The sequence below is a fragment of the Phoca vitulina genome, unplaced genomic scaffold (assembly GCF_004348235.1).
Source record: "Phoca vitulina isolate PV1807 unplaced genomic scaffold, GSC_HSeal_1.0 scaffold2, whole genome shotgun sequence".
Taxonomy (NCBI): domain Eukaryota; kingdom Metazoa; phylum Chordata; class Mammalia; order Carnivora; family Phocidae; genus Phoca; species Phoca vitulina.
In genome coordinates this window covers 19,071,595-19,093,555 of record NW_022589705.1, presented here as the reverse complement: position 1 = coordinate 19,093,555, position 21,961 = coordinate 19,071,595, and the positions used below count along the sequence as shown (strand labels likewise).

Sequence of the window (21,961 nt, the reverse complement as noted above, 5' to 3'; positions counted from 1 at the left end):
GTCTCCACCCCAGCTCTAGCTTTCAGCCTCTGCCTTCCTACTGGCCAGTTTGGATGATGAGGCATTGGTGGGCATGCCCAGCCTCCTCGAGCCCTTGGGGGCCTCTGTCTTCCTGACCAGGGGTTCACACACCATCTTAGACTTGCCACCCCTAGGAGGAACAGCGGTCTTGGCTTTGGGCCTCTCCTTGGCCACATGGTCAACGACTTCTTTAGGGCAACTGTCTTCTTTGTTTTGGCTGGAAAAGCAGCACCATTCTTGCCCTTGGGGACCGTGGATTTTGAACTCTGACTCCCAGCTTTTGTTTTCCTGTGGGCCTCACCATCTTGTCTAGTTCTTCTGCCTTTGACCTTTGACTTCCCACTAGGCCCGGTGGCACTGGGAAGGGCCCGTGTTGCCTTGTCTGGCTGTTGGGAGACCTGATGACAGGAGTCATCATTAAATGATGAAAAGAAGCCAGTTTATACAAAGAGCCAGAGGAGGAGCACAAAAAGAAGAAGAAACGGCAAACGCAAAGGACACTAAGTAGAAATGAATGTGACTGTTTAGGAAAAGTGTGGAAACCAATTAGATTATAGTGGGCAGGAGGCTGGGGAGTTGTATAAACACTGTACAAGAAGATGTAAGAAACTGAAACAAGAGCCAGTTCATGCAGAAATTTATACTCCATGATGTGACATTTGGATATTATTCAGGTAGAATGGAAAGCACTATAGTGGTTAAGATAGGGAGGGATATGATCAAAAATATTTTCCAAAGACCCCGTGGTTTGCTGGGTGGAAAAAGGATAGGTGGGGTGGGGAGAGAAGACTTGAAAGTACAACACCAGTTAGGAGGTGATCTGAGAGCAAAGGTGAGGGACAAGACATGGGCTCATAGCAGGCTGGTGACAGAGGTAGGTGAATTAGATGTTCTGAAAGCAGAAACCATAGCATTTATGAAAGGTTTTAAGTCTGAGATTGGAAGAGAGTGGTGAGAGAAGGGGAAATAGCCATTTGTTTCCTCTTAAAGATGCACTGGTCCTATGTGTGAGCCGTGCACCATAATGAATTGCTCTTCTATGTCCTTCCTTCCCAGTTGCCTATATTGGCATCATCGGTGGTTAGCCTGTATTTCCTTGAACTCACGGATGTCTTCAAACCTGTGCACTCTGGATTCAGCTGCTATGACCGGAGTCTTAGCATGCCGTATATTGAGCCAACCCAGGAGGCAATTCCATTCCTCATGTTGCTGAGCTTGGCTTTTGCTGGACCTGCAATTACGGTAAGAATTGCCCCCAAATTATGTTTGCCAGTCCCCAAAAAACTAAGAATGACCACAAGTGCATAACAAATGGGTTAAAAACAAACAAAAAGTGAACTCGCCATCTTGGAACAGAAAGATCATGTCTTTGAGATATTTTGAAAATGTCATGTGACTTAATAGTTGAAAATTACTGGCATTAAAAGTTAAGATTGTATAATTGCAAAATTGATGGGTCTCTAATGTTCAGTTTTACAAATCATTCTAAAAAAATGTTTGTAACTGCATAATTCCCCTTGAATAGCTAATATGACATTTCTGATATACTTCCTAATTAATGTGTTGATATGGTATCTGAAGTCTGGAAAGCTGGAAGGGAAAAACAAATTAATTATATAGCCAAGAACTTTCTTCTCAAAAAGCATGTTGATATCATTTACAGTTTCATTTTGTACTGGATTAGCATTTTTTATTGATTATGAGCACTGAGCACCAACAATTATAAGGTAAAAAGGGCACAACTCACATTCCTGGCACGTTGGTTCACGCATGCGTGCACACACAAAAATAAAATAGATGCAAAACAGGCATTTGTATTTTTAAATATATACTATAAAGAAATGCCCTAACCTACTGGAGTTGAATTTAAAACATAGTTATTTTTAGTTTGCTAACTTACACATTATGAATAAACACATTTTCATTAATCCATTAATAGTAAGACTGGACAAGCCTTTCCACCATCTCTTCTGCACCCAGAATCCCACATAAAGGACAAGAAACATATTTCAAGTTTAATAATATTTATTTCTACCAGTAGGAGCTCTTAGTTCGCTTTTATCATGCTCATGAATGTCAGAGGGAGTGGTTATTAAATGAAAAGCTGTATTTGAATGGAGTTTTTACAAGATTCCCTAATGAATCAGGCAATTCTGGTTCAGCACATCAGCAATTTTAGAAAGGTCTATACATAAGCCTTCCAAAGTTTATACTTTTATGTAGCTATGAATTTGTTTTTTCAAAATTTCCCCTGCATTAAATAATTACAGCATATGTTTACACTTTAAATAAATTATACAAAACATTTTCAGGAGGTAAAATAGAACTTAATATTCCATACAACTTTATCATACTTAAAAGGTCTCAAAATCCTTTGTAAATTAATGAGTTATTTGAACTCCAGTTAACTCCAGGGTGATTGGAACTATTAATGATGTGCTTGGAAATAGCTGAGACTCCAATAAAAGATATTTAAAGTGCAGTGTTGCTCAGAATAACAGCATTTTCCTGTCATTTCTCTAATGACTTATTAAAAAACCCATATCATCAGTCATTTGACAAGAGCAAAAAGAATGTATGCTTTAAACTGTTACACCAGAAAGCATTTCTCCTAGTTGGGGTGTAACCCCCAAATTGATTGTAATAGAATACTTGCAATAAAATAAATAAAATTCTGTACAAATGTTCATGTTGAACATGTTGTGTTATTTAACACAAGACTATGTTTGATATTTAATCATTTAAATAATTGGTTTTTTATGTGTCCAGAAGCCTTTCTTCCCTAGGGTATTTTATTAAGTTGTTAGGAAAGCAAGTCTAATTGTGGCACTTGTTGCTGACACCGTTTACCTCACATCAATCCCTTTGCTGACACTGTTACACATCCTGGGGACAATGACCTTGGTCTCATCGCTGTGTTCCGGCATCTGTGAATCTTTCATTTCCTTAATAAATTCTCAATATGCCAGTTAGGGATGTTTCCGGGGCTTCCAGGCCAAAGCTTGCTTTCTTGAGCCTTGAGAAATGACAGGGCAAATCTGCCATGGCTACCTCTCACCAAGTTGGACCTCGGGAGCCCAGTGCCAGTTCCTCCTACAAAGGGCCCACGAAATCTCGGGGTCTCCACAGGGCCCCCATAGTGGCTGCATGCCTCTTAATAGAACAAGAGGCAAACTAGGGAAATATTTATATTCTGGGGTCCCTAAGTTCCTCCATATCACTTAGAGCTCCACAATACTCCAGGAAGTCAGTGGTTCTTCTCTTCCACAATGGGTTCGTAGCTCTGGATAACCAACTCAGTGGTAAAACAAATCTTGCTCACATCAAATACTGCTTTCACACCTTTCTCTCCAAACATATATCATACTTCTTCTAGATTTCTTTCCAATTTCATTTTCTCCTCTATCTTTAAGGACTTCTCCCAAAACATTCATTTTCTCAACATTGGTCTTATGGGGTCTATAGTCTTCTTGTTCCAGATCCATAATTCTGTCTCTAATTTTACTACATAGTTACTACTCTAATCTCCTTCTCCTCTGTTCCTGAAGGTGAAAAATAACAAGTAGACTCTAATTGCCAACTTTCAAGGTTGCTGTTTTCTTTTTATCTATATGGTAGCATAAACCTGTTACAAAATGGGGTGGTGACGGAGGGGAAACAAGAGGAATCCTTCCTTTGGAAAGGGTTTTTAAAGCCCAGTTCTGATGGACATTAACGAGGGCACTTGATGTAATGAGCACTGGGTGTTATATGCAACTGACGAATCACTAAATTCTACCCCTGAAACTAATGATATACTGTATGTTAAGTAAATTATATTTAAATAAAAATTTAAAAAAAAATAAAGGCCACTTCTGTGAGGAGAAGCACTGTATTCACCCACTCATCTGAGAGAAGAGCAAGTAAAACAAAAGGCCTCATGTCAGCAATATTTTTTAAAAGAATCTTTACATGAACAAAAGAAGATCAACTGATTTTTGATACAGGCCTTTAAATATAAATCACTTAGTGTTTGCTTTTCAGATTTTTTAAAATGCTTTGAGAGACATTTTAAAAATATAATCCGTCTTCGTGATGTTGTACCAGAAACTGTAAAAATTCCTTTCATGTCTGTGAAATACATTTTCTTATCTCTGAAATTGCCCTTAAATTGGAAAATTTCATCCTTAATACTCACTTTTCCTTTACTTTAAAGTAATAATGAAACAAGCATTTTGTTCAGTCCTTTGGAGATTTTGTCTCAGGGAAAACAACCCAGGATATCATAAATCTTCATGGAATCTATATGAACAGAAATAATGTATACTTTCTCTTTGCTGGGAGTAAACTTTTATTACATTTTATTAAAGAATAAGTATATCTAACTTTATAGGAGGATTCTATTGGAATTTGATTATAGTTCCTAGACAGTAACCTTATCTTTAGGACAATCAAAATGTACAACATTAAATGTATTAGGGTTTCCAAAAGACATTCACTGCAAATTTAAACACTGAAGATACTATGATAAATATTATACTTTTTGTCATTCTCTTTTGCTGTTTTCAAAACAAACACTTTTTTTAAGATTTTATTTATTTGGGCGCCTGGGTGGCTCAGTTGGTTAAGCGACTGCCTTCGGCTCAGGTCATGATCCTGGAGTCCCTGGATCAAGTCCCGCTTCGGGCTCCCTGCTCGGCAGGGAGTCTGCTTCTCCCTCTGACCCTAACCCTTCTCATGTGCTCTCTCTCATTCTCTCTCTCTCAAATAAATAAATAAAATCTTAAAAAAAAAAAAAAAGATTTTATTTATTTATTTGAAAGAGTGAGAGAGAGAGCAAAAGAGAGCATGAGCTGAGGGGAGGGGCAGATGGAGGGGAGGGGTAGACTCCCACTGATCAGGGAGCCCGATGCAGAGCTCCATTCTAGGACTCCAGGATCATGACTTGAGCCAAAGGCAGACACTTAATGGACTGAGTCATCCAGGCGCCCCAACAAAGACTTTTTGATTGTGACTTCTCCCTGTGGTGGCTATTCCTAGGGCAGTGCCATATGATTAATAAAAGGAAATATATTTGTCACTGTGTCTCCCCTGAATGCGAGCCACTTCAGAATCTCTTCCAAAAACCTGCCCATGATATTCAACAAGCAAAAAAAAAAAAATTCTTTTTTGGCCTGTATACAGATTAAACAGAATATTGTGAAAAGATCCTTTTCAGAAATTGTTTTCTATTTACAAATGACAAAAGCAACAAATAATTTTATTGTCAAAGCCTAAACTCTGAAACCGTATTTTAGCACACCCAGCATGCCATTCAGAATGAGGAAACGAGCAGGCGCATTTAGAAATACCTCAGGAAACATCTCCCCTCCCCCTGAGGAGAATTCCATCTTTGGACAAAATTGAACCACTTTGAAAATTCATGCAGTGACATGTAGATCAAGGTTAAATGAATAGAAGTGTGAGGAGAAAATTGATGTGTTTCTTAGAGAGGACAGTTGGGTGATGTCAAAATAATGACAAGAAACCTCTATCTATAATCAAGCCAAATAGTATTAAAGCACTCTCTTGACATATGAGTTTTGAGCATATTAAAAAACTAAAATAAAACTCCTGAAATCTCAAGGTCATTTGAGATCATGACTATTGTGTTGTATGATAAGACAGATTTCCCTAATGGCACTACACAAATAAATTCTTATAGAATTTAGCATTCATGGACAAAATGTGAATCATTACATATATAATTGAAAAGAGGAGAAAAAATTATTCACAGAATTATTTTTGAGGAAGTGAAGATGAAATCAATATCTTTAACCATACAGCAGTGCATTTCAAGGATGAGTGGTTAATTTTCTTGAAATGATGAATTTGAGATAACCATTATCTTATTCTATGTGGGTGGTATATCATGTCACATCTATCTATGCAGAATATAGGACCTATTGTGTTTCTGTGTCTAGCTTAAAGTGATAATGTAGGATGATATTTTTCAAGAAGTATAAATAATTAACTCACTGTTCGATGATTTGGAAAAAAAAACCCACCTTTTGATGATTTCTATACAATTGATCTTCAGGATATTTATCATATATGCCACACGATTTTCACACATGTGTGGTTATTGGTAGAATTCCATTAAGAAAATTATTTTTTTATACAAATTAAGATTCTTTATAATTATACACATACCATAATACCTACAGAATTAAATATAGCAGATTGAACACTCAAAACAGAAGGTCGTAGGCTTACTGTCATTAGTTTAAAAAAAAAAACTATAATTTTAAATACTTCATAAAACAAATGTTAAGCTAGTGAGAACTGGGAAGTTTCCCTTGGGAAATTTGTTTGAGCCCCTTATCATGACCATGACCTTTAAAGCGGCATCATCACTTGTATCTAAGAAACTGCCAGTATCTCCTGTAATTTGACTCGTCTCAGCTCCACACATTTCTAGAAGTCAATGTCGCATTTCACAATAATCTCTTAAACATGATAATCTTAAATGTTTGAAATTTTTTTGCATAAATAAAACTCATAATTTCAAATCCTGCTTCTCTTGTACAGCATAACTAACGGCCTGAATGCCCAGGGTAATTAGCCAATAAGCATCCCACAGTGAAGGTAACAAATGCAAATCCCACAATGCCAACCATTGTGCTAGACAGTGAGAATAAAAGGTAAATAAGAAATGGCTCTTCCCTCAGGGGGTTATAGTCTAGTGAGAGACAAACAAATGAACAATTGAAGTGTCTTTTAACCAAGCTATGCTAAAAAGGAAGGATGAGGTGCTAAGGAAGCCACAAAGAAGGAGACATAATTCAATTTAGGGTGATGTAGAGTGTTTCAAAGAAAACTTCTTGAAGGAAATGATGCCTAAATGTATTGGGTCCATTTCTTGATGTCCTATGTCTTAGAATCCTACAGCAAATACACTTTTCTTTATCTTAACATCTTCATCTAACATGTTAATCCTTCTGATACTACAGTATGGCTCTCTGTCCATTGTAAACCCTTTTTTTTTTTTTTTTTGAGAGAGAGAGAGAGAAAGCGTGGGGTGAGGAGGGTCAGAGAGAGAGGGAGAATCTCCATGCCTAGCGCAGAGCCCCACGTGGAGCCCAGTCTCACGATCCTCAAATCATGACCTGAGCCAAAATCAAGAGTCAGACACTCAACCGAATGAGCCACCTAGACCCCTGTAAATACACTTTCTAATCTTATACCTAAGAAATAGTACCCAGCATTCTTCAACAAAATCGCTACCAGCCACATGTGGCTCTTTCCGTGTTAAGTCTAAATTGATTTAAATTTTAAATACTTAATTAAATACAGTGAAATGAAATAAAAAATTCAGCTCCTCAGTTGTAGTAGCTAAACTTCAAGGCTCAATAGCCACATGTGGGTAGTGGTGACCCTATTGGGCAGGATGGGAAATATTTTTATCATCATAGAAATTTTTATTGGACAGCTTGGCTTTAGATCACACCTTTCTAACCTCATGCATACTCTCCATGGATTGAACCTTCTGTTCAATTCCGAATTGGTTTATTGGGATAATATGCTAGTAAAATTTTCTAATCCTAGCTCTGGTGCTTTCTTTATTCCTCCCCAACCCCCCAGCCATCTTGTTTTTGTGCCTTAAGAGATGAAATGCCAAGACTCTAAGAGTTAGGGCAGAATCAGTCACCGCGCAATTAATCAATAAGGCATCATCCTTGGATGTTATTGAGCAAAGGTCCAAAGACTGAGTGCTGCAACAGCAAGAAAATGTCAGGACGATATCACACCCTTGACCAGTACATAGGCACACAGAAGATTCAACTAGTGCTCTCCACAGTGCCCCGATTGCTTCTTCTCACTGCTCCCTCAACTACTCAAAAGAAATTGCTCACATCTCTAACGCTTTTAAGAAAAATATATCTTTACCTTGTTGAATTGATGATGTGTTAAGAGATAACTTAGAATTCATTTGTACCCATCGAGTCCATTCTGAACAGCATCCTGTCTTTGCAGATTATGGTAGGGGAAGGAATTCTCTACTGTTGCCTGTCCAAAAGAAGAAATGGGGTTGGACTGGAGCCCAACATTAATGCCGGAGGCTGCAATTTCAACTCCTTCCTTAGAAGAGCCGTCAGATTCGTTGGTGGGTGTGGGGAACCACAAAGAAAGGAAATGTTTTTTTTTTCAAAATAGAAATGTTATATTTAATTACAGATATTAAGTCTTTAAAGCTATAATTTAGATGTATAATTTTGGGTACATGATGAGTTTTACATTATACAAAAAAACTATTAAAACACTAAGACTGGAGCTTTGTATCTGTAATGTGTTATTTACAGTTATAGTCCTTGTTTTGAGAGCTAACATGCCATGCATTTCAGTATATTTTTGTCTTAGCTGTGGTGGAAGCATAAATTTACTTTAAAATGGTTTCTCCGGATGTGTGTTCATTTTTTAAAATGGAGAATAAATGTCAGCAGGCCATTATGAATGGATAACTCTTCAGAAATTAGTTTAGCCACATCAATGATTCCATTTCAGTTCTCCTGGAGTGTTTTCATCCAGAAGTTACTGCACATGGAAATGTCACCATAGAGAACTGAATCATGGCTTTTTCCTTGGTTCTGTCTTCTAACTTTACCTCCTATTTTTTATCTAAACCCTCATCTCTTCTTATTAGCCTGGGACCATCTTAATGTTTGAGTCACAGGCCTCTTTGTTTTTTTAACCGAGTTGAGAAGTCAAAACACAGTATACCACACCAGTATGAATGTTTTACATTCATTCCCAGTAAATCAGTAAAATTACTTCACCTGTAACCTCTCAGCTCTAAAGAATAGGTAATTTTATCTAATATCTAGACAATAATTAAATACAACCTTCTCTCCCACTAGAGGAAAAGTCTGGTCTAAATCATGCCCTAGACTCTGCTCCACTAATCAAGGTACTTGGAGATAGTAAGCCAAGAATAGGCCCCTTAGTGGGGTCACAAATTGAAGCAAAGAAAGAAATCTTCAGGACATATAACAGATCTGAGAGAAAAATTTCGCTAATGTAACAAATGCTTTGGACAAAGGGGCATATAACCTCTGTGAAAAGCTTTGTGCCTGTGAGGATGGTCCATCCTACCCTAGAGGACAGTGTCCCAGAGTCAGCAACCCCATCCTCTGAGGGACTGGAGATTCTCATTTTCCAAAGGTAAAAATGGATGGGCTTCCCCACTGAAGCATACTCTTCTCCAAGACCTTGCATGCTGCTAGGAATTAGAATGTAGAAAGAAAGGTCCTATGTCTTGAATCCCAGGTGATCAGGTGGAGAAGGAATTGGGAGAATCGTTGCTAGGTGGGGATAAGCAGAAAAGGAAAGTGGAAAACAGGGTAACAGGCAGGCCGGCGACCATGGTCTGGAGGAGTTTATTGAAGAATTATCCAGCTGCCTCTTGTATTGATTTCTATGAGCACATCATGAATCAAAATCCAGACTATCAAGTCAGAGTGAATCCAGGGTGTCGAGACAATGTAGAGGAAGCTGGCAAGTTCAGATCATGTGTATGTGAGCAGAGCTAGATTCCCACGCAAGGGACTTGGAGCAGGAATGGAGTTCCAGTGAACAAGTCTGAATCAGTTTGTGAGTTTCTGGTTTGAGGCTGGCCCCAGAAGACAAAAGAAAGAATTTGGACAGGGAAATACAAGAACATCATCTCTGAATTCCAAATATGCAGGAAGTCTCCCACAGCCCTGTACCCAAGATATGATTATTATTTCCTTGACAGGGCCCGCCTGCCTTCTTCTCTGTTTTAATTAGCATTCCCTGTATGACTACAGCTTGTGGGGAGTTGGAACCAGTTCCGTAGAGCTTGGCAACTGTGGCTGGAGTTAAGGAGTACTGGGGAGAGGGAACCCTGGAAGCTCAGACATGCTAAGCAATTTTAAATTATTTTGAATTTTGCTTCATTGCGCATATTTAATCCTCCTCAAATCACACAGTTGGTCATCTTCACATGTCTCAGGTGTCTGACAAGTGACCTATGGTAATAATATTAAGAATGGGTCCTATTTAACCAAACTGACAAAAAATACCCCAAATGACTACCTTGGATATACTCGTTGCCCTTATTTTGGAATTAAGTATCTGGTTTAAAGGTTTAGGAATTTTCTATCCTTATTTTCTCTAAATAAACTCAGAGAAAACAATCACGACAGATTTGCAGGTCATCACATTAACGTGTAATAAACATGGTTGATGACGGCACAATGTCGACATTAAGAACTAACTTGATAACAATTTCTTTCCCTTTGCGTATAGGTGTTCATGTGTTTGGACTGTGCTCCACAGCTCTCATTACAGATATCATACAGCTCTCCACAGGGTATCAGGCACCATACTTTCTGACCGTGTGCAAGCCAAACTACACCTCTCTGAATGTGTCTTGCAAAGAAAATTCCTACATTGTAGAAGATATTTGCTCAGGATCTGACCTTACGGTTATCAACAGTGGCAGGTCAGAAATTGAGATTTTAAACCTTCCCCTGTCAGTGTTTTCATTGTTCATGAATAGCATGGGGTATCATTTTAGACATACATTTTTTGGTCATAATGATTTTGGTTTTATTTTTCTTTTCTTTATTTTCAATCCAGTGATTTCTTTAGTGGTTACACCATAGAAACTCTTTGGTGGCTCATTCCAAATCCTTCTGTCTCACAAATTTCAGCCTCACATTCTTGCCACTAATCTTCATATCACCAAATCCTATTCATGTTTTGCGATCTACCTTAGACCTCATTATGGTTTTAGGTTATCACAATTGGTTCGATTTAGGAAGTTTATAAATAATCATGAATTACAGTCAATATGTGTCCTGTATTGCTTAAGTGGAAGATTAAATATTTATATTTACATCTCCATTGTATGTTGTATTTTTAAAAAATCATGTGAATCTTCCTTTTGGTAGAGTTTTATACGTGCATCTTCTTTGTATAAACCCAGTAGATCAGTATAGCTTCTAACCTTGCATTTTAGAAAATAAAAGACAGAAAAACTCAAGAAAATACCAATGCATTAAGTTTTTTTCAATCAATAAAGTAAAAATGAAATTTTTTGGTAAGAGATAATGTTTTGGAAATTCAAAAGAAATAAATTATAAAGGACAAAGGGCAATAAGTGATTGCTATAAGAATTGCATTTATCATCCAGTGAATTCTCAAGATCAATTTAAGAGTTGAAAATACGTTAATAAGTGCCCTTCAAGAAGCAGAACCTGATATTATGTAATTATACACATTCAAGTTCTCATGGTCCATTCAATAATTTTGATGCTACATTTAAGACCTATGTCCTCTATTCTTTCTCAATCTTTTTACATATCTTGTCTGTGTTAAATGGTAATCCTTTTTATTGGGTGCCAAATAATCAGGAGGACATTAATATAACTGAATTTTATCTTTTTAAGTTTTTTTATCCATTAAAAGAAATCTCTATTTTTCTTCCTTCACCTGTCCTTTTCAGTGTTTCTCCCATGTCCTGTGTTCCACCTCTCTCCCAGCTTTCTTCTTAAATTATTTAACTAAATAAGATGCTCTGTGATTCTCAAGACGATAATTACATTAAAGTGGAATATACAGAGAAACATTTTGTTAAAATTGGACTTCTTGTGTTTTCTAAAGTGTAAAAATTACATTGAGACTCATGCTGTGAGAAAATAATTTTGTCTTTTCAAGTTTTATGTAAATGCAACCATATATTTAGGAGCATAGGAAAAGTTTCAAGGCTTTAAAATCCTAGGTTTTATGGACTTTGACTTTAAGCTGACATAATTTGAATACCAAAGAACAATTACAATGTTTTCCAATCCACTTCTATTTTCAACCATCATTCCAATGGTGTAACAAAGTGATCCCCTCCAAAGCCAGCACTTTCTATTGGAAAGCTCATTACTACTATTCTTTAATTCTAATAGTGATTAGCAGTATTTATTTTATCACTCAGATCTTTCCCCAGAAAACTAAAGAGAAATTAAAGTTATCACTTATTACCTCGAGGCTTTTAAGTTGAACATTTTAACCACCCAGCGTTCTTGAGATGATTGTTAGCAGTGGATCTGAAATAAAAGGCATCATTTGACTGTCTTCTTTTGGCAGAAAATCATTTCCTTCTCAACATGCGACCCTGGCTGCCTTCGCGGCTGTGTACGTTTCGGTAAGTCTCTGACTCTTTTTCATCAGTCTGTGTCCTAAAAAATATCAGGACAAACGAGTGTCATCTCCAAGTGACTAATTAGATGATATAGCCGTGTAATAACAGAACAGTGAACTTGAGCACAGCAGTCCTTCAACACAATTGCATCAAAAGCAGAAATTCGATCATACTGTACACAACAGTACAGTAAAAGAAATTTTCTACACAGTCAGAATATTTATTCAGCCTGGTATCCCTTCAGTGTAATATATCTCATGGCAAGGTCTTGTGAACTATGTGAATGTTATAAATTCTCAAACTGAAAGAATTGCGTTAAGCACACACATACACACACACACACATATGTGCTTTACTTTCAGCATTTATGTAACAGTGAGTTCAAAGTCAGTGTAAACTTGATGAGTGATATACAGTGAATCCTCATAGTATCTGATTAATACAATAGTCTATCAGGTCTTATGTGAGAAAAGCTGACAGCAATTATGTGACAAGTAACATGGAAACTGAATAGTTATCTGGCCAATTCTACTGCTTCAATTTATCTTTCAAGATTTCATGTAATTAAATGAGATCTTTTTTTTATTTGATGAGTTTTGCTATGTACTTCTTCTTTTTCAGGTATAGAATATAGCCATAGCAGGGGGAATGGAGCATTAAGTTGATGTCAAGTGTACGAATTAGACTTTGAGTCTAACTTTTTATATGATTATAATTGAATAGTAAAATGACCTTTCTAACATACTTACCAGATTGCTTTCACTTTTCAGATGTACTTCAATTCCACATTAACAGATTCCTCTAAGCTTCTCAAACCTCTCTTGGTCTTCACCTTTATCATCTGTGGGATCATCTGTGGGCTCACGCGGATAACTCAGTATAAGAACCACCCAGTTGATGTCTACTGTGGCTTTTTAATAGGAGGAGGAATTGCTCTGTACTTGGTAAACAATTTACTATTCTCATTTGATAAACCACAGTTTAAATGGAAAATGTGCATAGAACATTTTTGCACTGTAATAATTTACTTGCAATGTAGCTTATATTTGTGAGAAAATCTCTGAGTGCATCTCCATCCTAAGCCAAAACACATTTCCCACTTTTAGCAAAATAATATTTTAAACCCTTACCATGGACCAGTAACTGCAACTTTAAGATTATTGCATTTTATCCTCATACACACACACACACACACACACACACACACCAGAAAGAGTCGGGGACTATTTTTGCTAGTATAATTTTACAGATGAGGAAAGTGAGTATTAGTGAAAGTAAGGTTCATGACAGTAAAGGTTTGGTGGAAGTTTATAGAATATGCCCAGCAACACAAATGTAGCACCTGGATATATTAGCACCAACTAATACTGAATTCTTTAACAGTACTCTATTTTCAAGCCCAGTCTTCCTTCAGTGAATATATTCTCCGCAGAAGGAAATTGAGATTGTCCATTTCATGCATTCATTCATTCACTCATTCAATATCTGATCTGTGCCAGGTACTTGACTGAGCATCCATACAGTGAGAAATAAGACCCAGCCTTAAAGAGTTTTCAGTGTAAAGACTAATAAGAATATAGATAGTTGCAGGATGTTAAATGGTATATTAGGGTGTGAACAAAATGCTTTGGGAATAGCACACTGAAGAAGGAAGTTAGAGAAGGCTTCACAGAAGTGATGTGGTTTTTAAGAAATAAGAAATTTTTTTCTTAGGGTAAAGAAAGGAGGAAGGACATCCAAGCAAAGAAATCGCACAGGCACAAAAATGGATGTATGAAAGAGCAAGTATAAGTGGAAGGTGAGGGAACAGAAGGAATGAGAGATAACGGCCAGGTTTCTAGCTTGGAAGGCAGGGCAGATGGTGACTTCATTAGCAGACCAGGAACATGATGGAGGAAGCAAGTTGGTGGAGGAAAAGGGTTTGATGAGCTCAATTTAAGGATCAATAGGCAGTTGAAGAGTTGCATCTGGAGCTCAAAAGGGCAATCTGTAGTGGAGAAATAGATTTGGAAGTCATGGACAGTATTGGTGGAAGTACCATTATGGTTACGGAGTTATATGAAATTGCCAGGTCATAAGAATGAAAGGAACCCAGGCCACACCCACATACCAGCAGCATGCAGAGAAACAGGCAGTCACCAAGGAAACTGAGAGAAACTGACAGAGAAATGAAAATCATCTATCACAGCAGTTCAATCATGGGATCTTGATGCCCTTGTTTGTGGAAGGTGTTACAAGACAATGATGACAAAAAGTTGTAAAAGCCCTGAAGCAAGCGGTGATTTATTTTTCACTTTTATAAACTAGCATGGTCAGGACTGTCACTTTAAATCTCCTGCTTACGCGTGTGCTTTCTTCAGTGGAGGAGAAAGTGATCAAAGTACAGTTAGCAGGCCAGGAACTGGGCATAAGCTTGGGTTTCCCATGAGAGTGTTGACTGGCAATGTGTCTTACAGAATAGGCAAGGAAGACTGAGAACTGCCTCTCTCAAGTTCATGCATTGTCTTTGTGTGGGTGTGATTTCATGGTGTCCTGAAATTAGCCTGGGCTCCATAGTCCGAAGGATTTGGGCTTGAATCTCAAGTATCTTACATTTGGCCAAGTTACATAATCTCTCAGAAGCCTGTTTCTTCACTTATTACATGAGAATAATAACTGGCTATTTCATATCACACCAAGGATGAAGCAACTATACTTATTGAGCACAGTGTTGGGCACTGCATGTTGAACAATATGGCAGAGTTTACTTACAGTCTAATGGACGATTTTCCCAAACTTACACCTTTAAATACAATCATTAATAGAGCATTAGGTAGGGACTGCTCATCCTGAGAACTCTGGCAGTGAGAGCAGAGATAGATACTATTTAGAAGAAAATTTGAACCAAGAATTAAAATAGTCAGAGAGGCAGAAGCTGGATTTATTTCATTTCTGTTTGCACTCTATGCCTGAAATTGGAAATACATCAGTTCTAAGCCAATGCTATTGTAAATTGTTAAGCACTCTATAAAATGTTAAATCCATGGGATTCTTTTGGTTTGATTTGAAAAGTGGCTACCATCTATGGAAATTAGCTCCCAAATAGGTATCTGTTGCTTTCTCTTATCTCTAAACTAAGCATCTCAGAAGATGAAAATCCAACAGGGATTTGGTCATCCATGTGTAAAAATTGTAAAAATTCTGAATCCAAACTTTACCTTATCCAAATTTTTATCCCCCAAATCTAAAATAACAAAAAATTGGTAGGTTGAGTATAAAGACAAGATTAAATAAAATTTAGCTCAAATTTAGTGTACTAGCACTGAATTGATCAAATATTACTTCCAAACTTAAGACCAAGTTAAAGGAAAGAATGTGGGTGCTCCAAACTAGTGATGATGGTCAACCTCTCTTTTGAGAATTCTCTGTACAATGCTGAACACACAGGGCTGTGCTCCATCTGAGTTGTAACAACATTCGTCTCTGACCTCACTGCAAAACCTGATAGCATGCTTTATGAATGATTCGTTGTTTTATATTTTTCACACCTCCCCTGCTTTCCATCAGAAGGTGTGATTAAAAATGGAAGGTAAAATAAATCAATTAAGCTATTCAAGGTGTCATTCAACAAGAGGTTCCTAAATCCAGGAAAATGAATTGCTTTGAAAAGCAGAAGAATGACCTTATTTCTCTCATTGTCTGTCTTTTCTTCTCAAAACATACAGAGGATAAGATTCACAAAAACACTCAGTAGGATGGAGAAAGGAGAGAAAATCCAACGAACAAAAAATGACGGGCTCCTGATTTCTAAACAGATAGTTTGGTGATTTATGATATAACTCATAAATGATTTCCTGAGTAGTTATAGTTTGGGTTTTTTATTATTTGTATTAGTCAATGGTGTATAGAGAGCACATACCTTATTTATTATATGCTTCAGTGGGTCCTCTAGGACAAATTCTTAGTAACCGTGTCTTCTAGTGCATGCTGTTCATTGTTTCTCTTCAATATTAGGGCCTGTATGCTGTGGGGAATTTCCTGCCTAGCGAAGAGAGTATGTTTCAGCACAGAGATGCCCTCAGATCTCTGACAGACCTCAACCAAGACCCCAGCCGAGTTTTAGCCGCTAAAAATGGCAGCAGCAGCGATGGAATTGCTCACACAGAAGGCATCCTCAACCGAAACCACAGAGATGCTAGCTCATTGACAAACCTCAAAAGGGCAAATGCCGACGTAGAAATCATCACTCCACGGAGCCCCATGGGGAAGGAGAACATGGTTACCTTTAGCAATACCCTGCCTAGAGCCAACACCCCATCTGTAGAAGACCCTGTCAGAAGAAATGCCTCCATTCATGCCTCTATGGATTCTGCTCGATCAAAGCAGCTTCTCACCCAGTGGAAGAATAAAAATGAAAGTCGGAAGTTGTCCCTGCAAGTTATAGAGACTGAGCCTGGACAGTCCCCACCTAGATCCATAGAAATGAGGTCAAGTTCAGAGCCCTCCAGGGTGGGGGTGAATGGAGACCACCATGCTCCCAGCAATCAGTACCTCAAGGTCCAGCCTGGCACTGTTCCCGGGTGTAACAATAGCATGCCTGGGGGACCCAGAGTGTCCATTCAGTCACGCCCTGGATCCTCACAGTTAGTGCACATCCCTGAGGAGACCCAGGAAAACATAAGCACCTCCCCCAAAAGCAGCTCTGCTCGAGCCAAGTGGTTGAAAGCTGCCGAGAAGACTGTGGCCTGTAATAGAAGCAACAGTCAGCCCCGAATCATGCAAGTAATCGCTATGTCCAAGCAGCAGGGCGTCCTCCAAAGCAGCCCCAAGAACACCGAAGGCAGCACGGTCTCCTGCACTGGCTCCATCCGCTACAAAACCTTGACAGACCACGAACCCAGTGGGATCGTAAGGGTTGAGGCTCACCCAGAGAACAACAGGCCCATCATTCAGATCCCGTCCACCGAGGGTGAAGGTAGTGGTTCCTGGAAATGGAAAGCCCCTGAAAAGGGCAGCCTTCGCCAAACTTATGAGCTCAATGATCTCAACAGGGACTCAGAAAGCTGTGAGTCCCTGAAAGACAGTTTTGGCTCTGGAGACCGCAAGAGAAGCAACATAGATAACAATGAGCATCACCACCATGGAATCACCACCATCCGGGTCACCCCAGTAGAGGGCAGCGAAATTGGTTCAGAGACGCTGTCCATTTCTTCCTCCCGCGACTCTACCCTGCGGAGAAAGGGCAACATCATCTTAATCCCTGAAAGAAGTAACAGCCCTGAGAACACTAGAAATATCTTCTACAAGGGAACCTCCCCAACACGGGCTTACAAAGATTGAGTGATGGAATTCAGTCACTTGAGCGAACCCCAGAAGACCGCGTGTTGATTCTATCTGTGCTCTGTTCCAGCGGATTGAGAAGCCTTCTCATCAAACTGGGTCATCTACCATCAGCCCGGAGCTCAATGACTCTTGAGAACTACTACACTCAAGCTTGTAGATTTCACATCAAGGGGAGGGAAAAGCACAATGAAAGAACCTAATTAATGTGATAATGTGAAGAATCTTAAGACCTATCTTCAAACTCAAAAGGTTTGCAGAAGGCAGTATCAGAAGAAAGTGGTTTCCTTCTGTGTATACTATTTTACTTCCTGAATGTGCCAACTTTAGGGATTTTTCTTTATAATTAGCTGTGGGAATCCAGAACCCATGTTTCCCTACAGCAGAGGCCATGCAGTATTATATATTCATTTTGCAGAATCTGCACCTAAAGCTCAGTAAGGGTGGTGCTGATTATTATAGTACATATACCATGTAAACTCTCAAATTCTATTTAGCTGTGAAATAGTGGTGTGCAATTCCTTGTCAAAGAAATGCTACTGTATTAAGAAGATGCTGGCTGCTTTGTGTTAGAATAGGACACCCCGCAGCTTCTCTGTAGTGGCTCTGTCACAGTCAAAAAAAACGAAAAGGTTTTGTGCATTTCTTCAAAATTATGCTTTCTTCGACAACAAAAATTGTGTAGGAATATTTTCAGTGAGAGGGAGTAACTAGTACTTTTCTACATAGGTTTTTTTTTTTTTTTTTGCTGCTTACTTTTTAAGTATAGGTACTATTACTGATTCTGTTTTTTAGTGAGTAAATTTGCATAATTTTAAAAATACATCTTTTTAGAGTCTTTTGAAATTGTTGTGATCATATTTTGCATTTTATGGCTCCTCCTTTATTTATGAATTAAAATATTTTTTTGATGTTATGGATATGTTTTTCTATTTTTAAAGCAAGAATAACAGCTGACATTCCTTGAGCAAAATATATCGCTGTGAATTTATAAACAACTAATCTGAACCAACACTTGACATTGTGGGTTACATTGCCAGCAATATTGGTTGAGTCTACCCTTGGATGTCTCCAACCAGCTGGCTTTGGTTGCTATCTTAACAAGTAATCCAAAAACTTCATTTTGTTCCAGATTATTAATTTTTGATATCCTAACAACCAGTAAATTAGAGCAATAGGAGTTGGGTTTTACCTTCTTCCCTCAGATATTTTTGTTACCTGGACATCAACAGGAAGAATCTGGAAAAAAAATGCAAATTGATAAGTGAAAATATCTCACAGTATAAATTAAGAATGTATTTCTTCAAAATCTCTAAATAGGCCCCATTTTGTGCTTAATATGCAAACAACAGTTTTGCTACCTATCCTGAATAAAGCCTTCAGCCTAAATCAAAGGAAACCAATACTATCAATGAGAAGAAGATAAAACCAGAACATTTGGAGGTGTTTTTCAACTTAAAAATTTAAGTATGGAGAAATAACTTCGTTCTTAGAACTTAGTATCAAACCTTTTTTACACCATTTCTTAAAGAATTCTAATATACACTCAATGATTGCCAAGGGGATAGAAGGTAACAACAAAGCTGGTTGATCTGATCTGTTTCGTTTTCCATGAGAACAGAAGGAGTTGTTTAGAGATAAAGACTATCATATCATTATCAACTTCTACAGGAAAAGGGCAAAGCTTTCTAGAGTCACCAACCTCCTAAAAGCATAAAAGCATTAGGGATTTAGCTGAAACCAGCAGAATTGAAAACTCTGGCAATAAAATATGATTCAACTATATCCCTTCTGGCAATTTCCTTTTCAGAGAGGGGAGTGGGAGTAAAACATTGCCTTCCCCACCTCTCGCCACTACCACCATCACCACACTCCTACTGGCTTCTGCCATTTCATAGCGAGAAAGGTGGACTGGTTTTAGAACTCTGAAGAAAAAAAAAAGCTGCAGCATTTCAGGTGCAGTAAGATGTTTCCTAATCTTTCCTATTTCTTAACAAAAGATTTTAAAGTACTTCTCTAGTCATTGAGGGTTTTTTTTTTTCTTTACATAAATATTGATATATTCTTTTTCTACTCAAAGTGCCAAAGGCTACAGTTTTTAATGACTGAACCAATTGTACCACATTGTTAAGGAAATATAATGATAGTCGCTAAAACTCAGACCTCTGCATGTATATTTGATAATACATCTTTTGTAAAAAAAAAAATTACAAAAAAATATTTGTTTACATTCCACTGGTACCTTAATTTAAAATAAATGAGACTAACAGGTGGTATCTCTTCTTAGTGTTCTATTTATCTGATTTGCTAATGAGAGCACTTCTTCCTTTGTTAGGCTGTGCTTTACTGAGAAAACCAAGTATTGAATAAAGAGAGTAATTATCTTTTTAAAGTAAATAAAATTATGAAAATATATATAATATATATAAAGTATTGTGTTTAATAAAATGTTATGCAATGTTTTCCAAACTGATAAAGTTTGTAAAGTGCTATAATGTATTTTGTTAAGTACAGATTAAAGCTATTGTGTGAGTATATTGTGCTAACATCATAGAAATAAAGATTAGATTTCTTCATCAAAATTGGAACATCTTGGTTTTTTACTTCAGAGTACGAATGGATAATAACTTGGCTTATAGGAAAACAGCTGAAGAAACAAGAAGGAATCAGAGCTGATTATATTCATAACTGTTTAGAAGAAAGAGTGTTGCACTCACAAAGAAAAGTTTGTCAAACTATGCCATAATGTTCCCACGTCACTTAGAATTCTGATTTTATGCTTATCACAGGAGCTTTTTTAGATCTACTTAGACATAGATTTCTCATGTATCAATGTTATAAAGTGTAAAAATGAAAATATGTCAGGTCCAATTGCTCTGAATCCATTTTTGACTAAAAGTAGTTGATGGGCCTCTTTTCCCCAATATTATTGCCCTCTGTGGCAGCCTGTCTTTAAAAGAATGCTCTACTATTAACTCCAAGGATTGTTTTCCAAGCCATTAGCATCTGTTATATGAATTTTGCGGCTGATACTCTGTATGTCTCACTAGAAGGTACTAACACAAGTTTTTAGACCTCGACCAGGAATTATGCTTTACTCTAATGATCCTGAAGTGGCGCACTTACTGAAACATGAAGTTACAGTTATCCAGGAATGCCATCAAGTTCATGCATACCAGGCAACTATATCAAGATTGCCACCTGGCCAACAACCACGGTACAATGCTGCTCATTATAGAAAACACGTTGATTTTAGAGATGTTAACATATGAATAATGATGTGTATCTTATCATGGCTGAAATACAATATTAAGACTCTCTAGGTCTTGATTTTTCATCTCTAAAATGGGGATGTTCAGCTCTATTATCCTTTCTAAAAGATATCCTAAAGTCTTTTCTAAATTTCTATAGATAATTATTAAGTATTTTATCCGGAGAGCAAAAACTAATGTCAGGAGAATAGGAAATAGCTTGCTGGCCTAACATGACTAACTAATGAGTAATTGTCATCTTTGATCATACAGCGGATATAAGCAAGACAATGGGGTTACGAAGAGTCTACATCAACCATATCATTACATGATATGTCAAAATAGGTGATTGGTATGCAAGTAACCCTGATCCTAGTAGCTTTCTCATCAGGTATCAGGTGAGTGCATTCTGGATCATATACACAAGAAGCTATCATTAGAGGATCATATCATTTCTGTCTTTTACAGGTCAAGTCTTTACTGAATACCTGCGGGTCATTTCTACTATAGCTCAAAGGGAATTGAAAATTTAAGCGTGGTTCAGAGAGTAATTTAATTAAAATAATATAACTGAAGGAAATCAAAAGGAATTGAAGTGGTTTCCTCTAAAAGGAAAATGGATAAAAGTCTGTTTGTGACTGGACATTTCATTTCCTCTGTTTATTGAATGTGTCTCCTGCCTTTAATCTGTAGAAAACTTCTAAAATGTCCTAAGATCAAATGTTCAGTTTGAAGAAAATATAGTTTTAAGTAATAGTATATGATATTACAGGTAAGATCCAATTATGGGAAATCCCCAGTGACCACACTTTCTAAGTGCAAAAGAATATCTAGATGAGTCCTCTGATACAGAAATGACTTTTATTTCACTGTCCATACCATTGTTAGTCAATGAAAGCTCCTAATTGTTTGTGATTGTGTGCTGTAGTCGATAATAATGAGGGTTGCTGGAGTTGAGGGGGTGGGAGGGAGGGGGTGGCTGGGTGATAGACATTGGGGAGAGTATGTGCTACAGCGAGTGCTGTGAATTGTTTAAGACTGATGAATCACAGACCTGTGCTCCTGAAACAAATAATACATTATATGTTGATTAATAATAATAATAATAATAATAATAATAATGAGAGCAAACTGAGCACATCTATTGTTCTACCACTAATTCTATTTTATGAATTTGTTTAATGCCCATTTTATC

General features: G+C 37.5%; 1 protein-coding gene across 1 annotated transcript in view; it reads left to right on the top strand.

The window, feature by feature from the left end:
• PLPPR4 (phospholipid phosphatase related 4) overlaps positions 1 to 18,757 on the top strand; it is a 40,765-nt gene extending 22,008 nt beyond the window's left edge. Inside the window, exons 2-7 of the mRNA XM_032422876.1 lie at positions 1,078 to 1,263; positions 8,017 to 8,146; positions 10,309 to 10,504; positions 12,142 to 12,199; positions 12,967 to 13,140; positions 16,190 to 18,757. Coding sequence (XP_032278767.1) covers positions 1,078 to 1,263; positions 8,017 to 8,146; positions 10,309 to 10,504; positions 12,142 to 12,199; positions 12,967 to 13,140; positions 16,190 to 17,515 — 2,070 coding nt within the window. The 3' untranslated portion in view covers positions 17,516 to 18,757. The remainder of the gene's footprint in view (positions 1 to 1,077; positions 1,264 to 8,016; positions 8,147 to 10,308; positions 10,505 to 12,141; positions 12,200 to 12,966; positions 13,141 to 16,189) is intronic.
• The last annotated feature ends 3,204 nt before the right edge of the window (positions 18,758 to 21,961 follow it).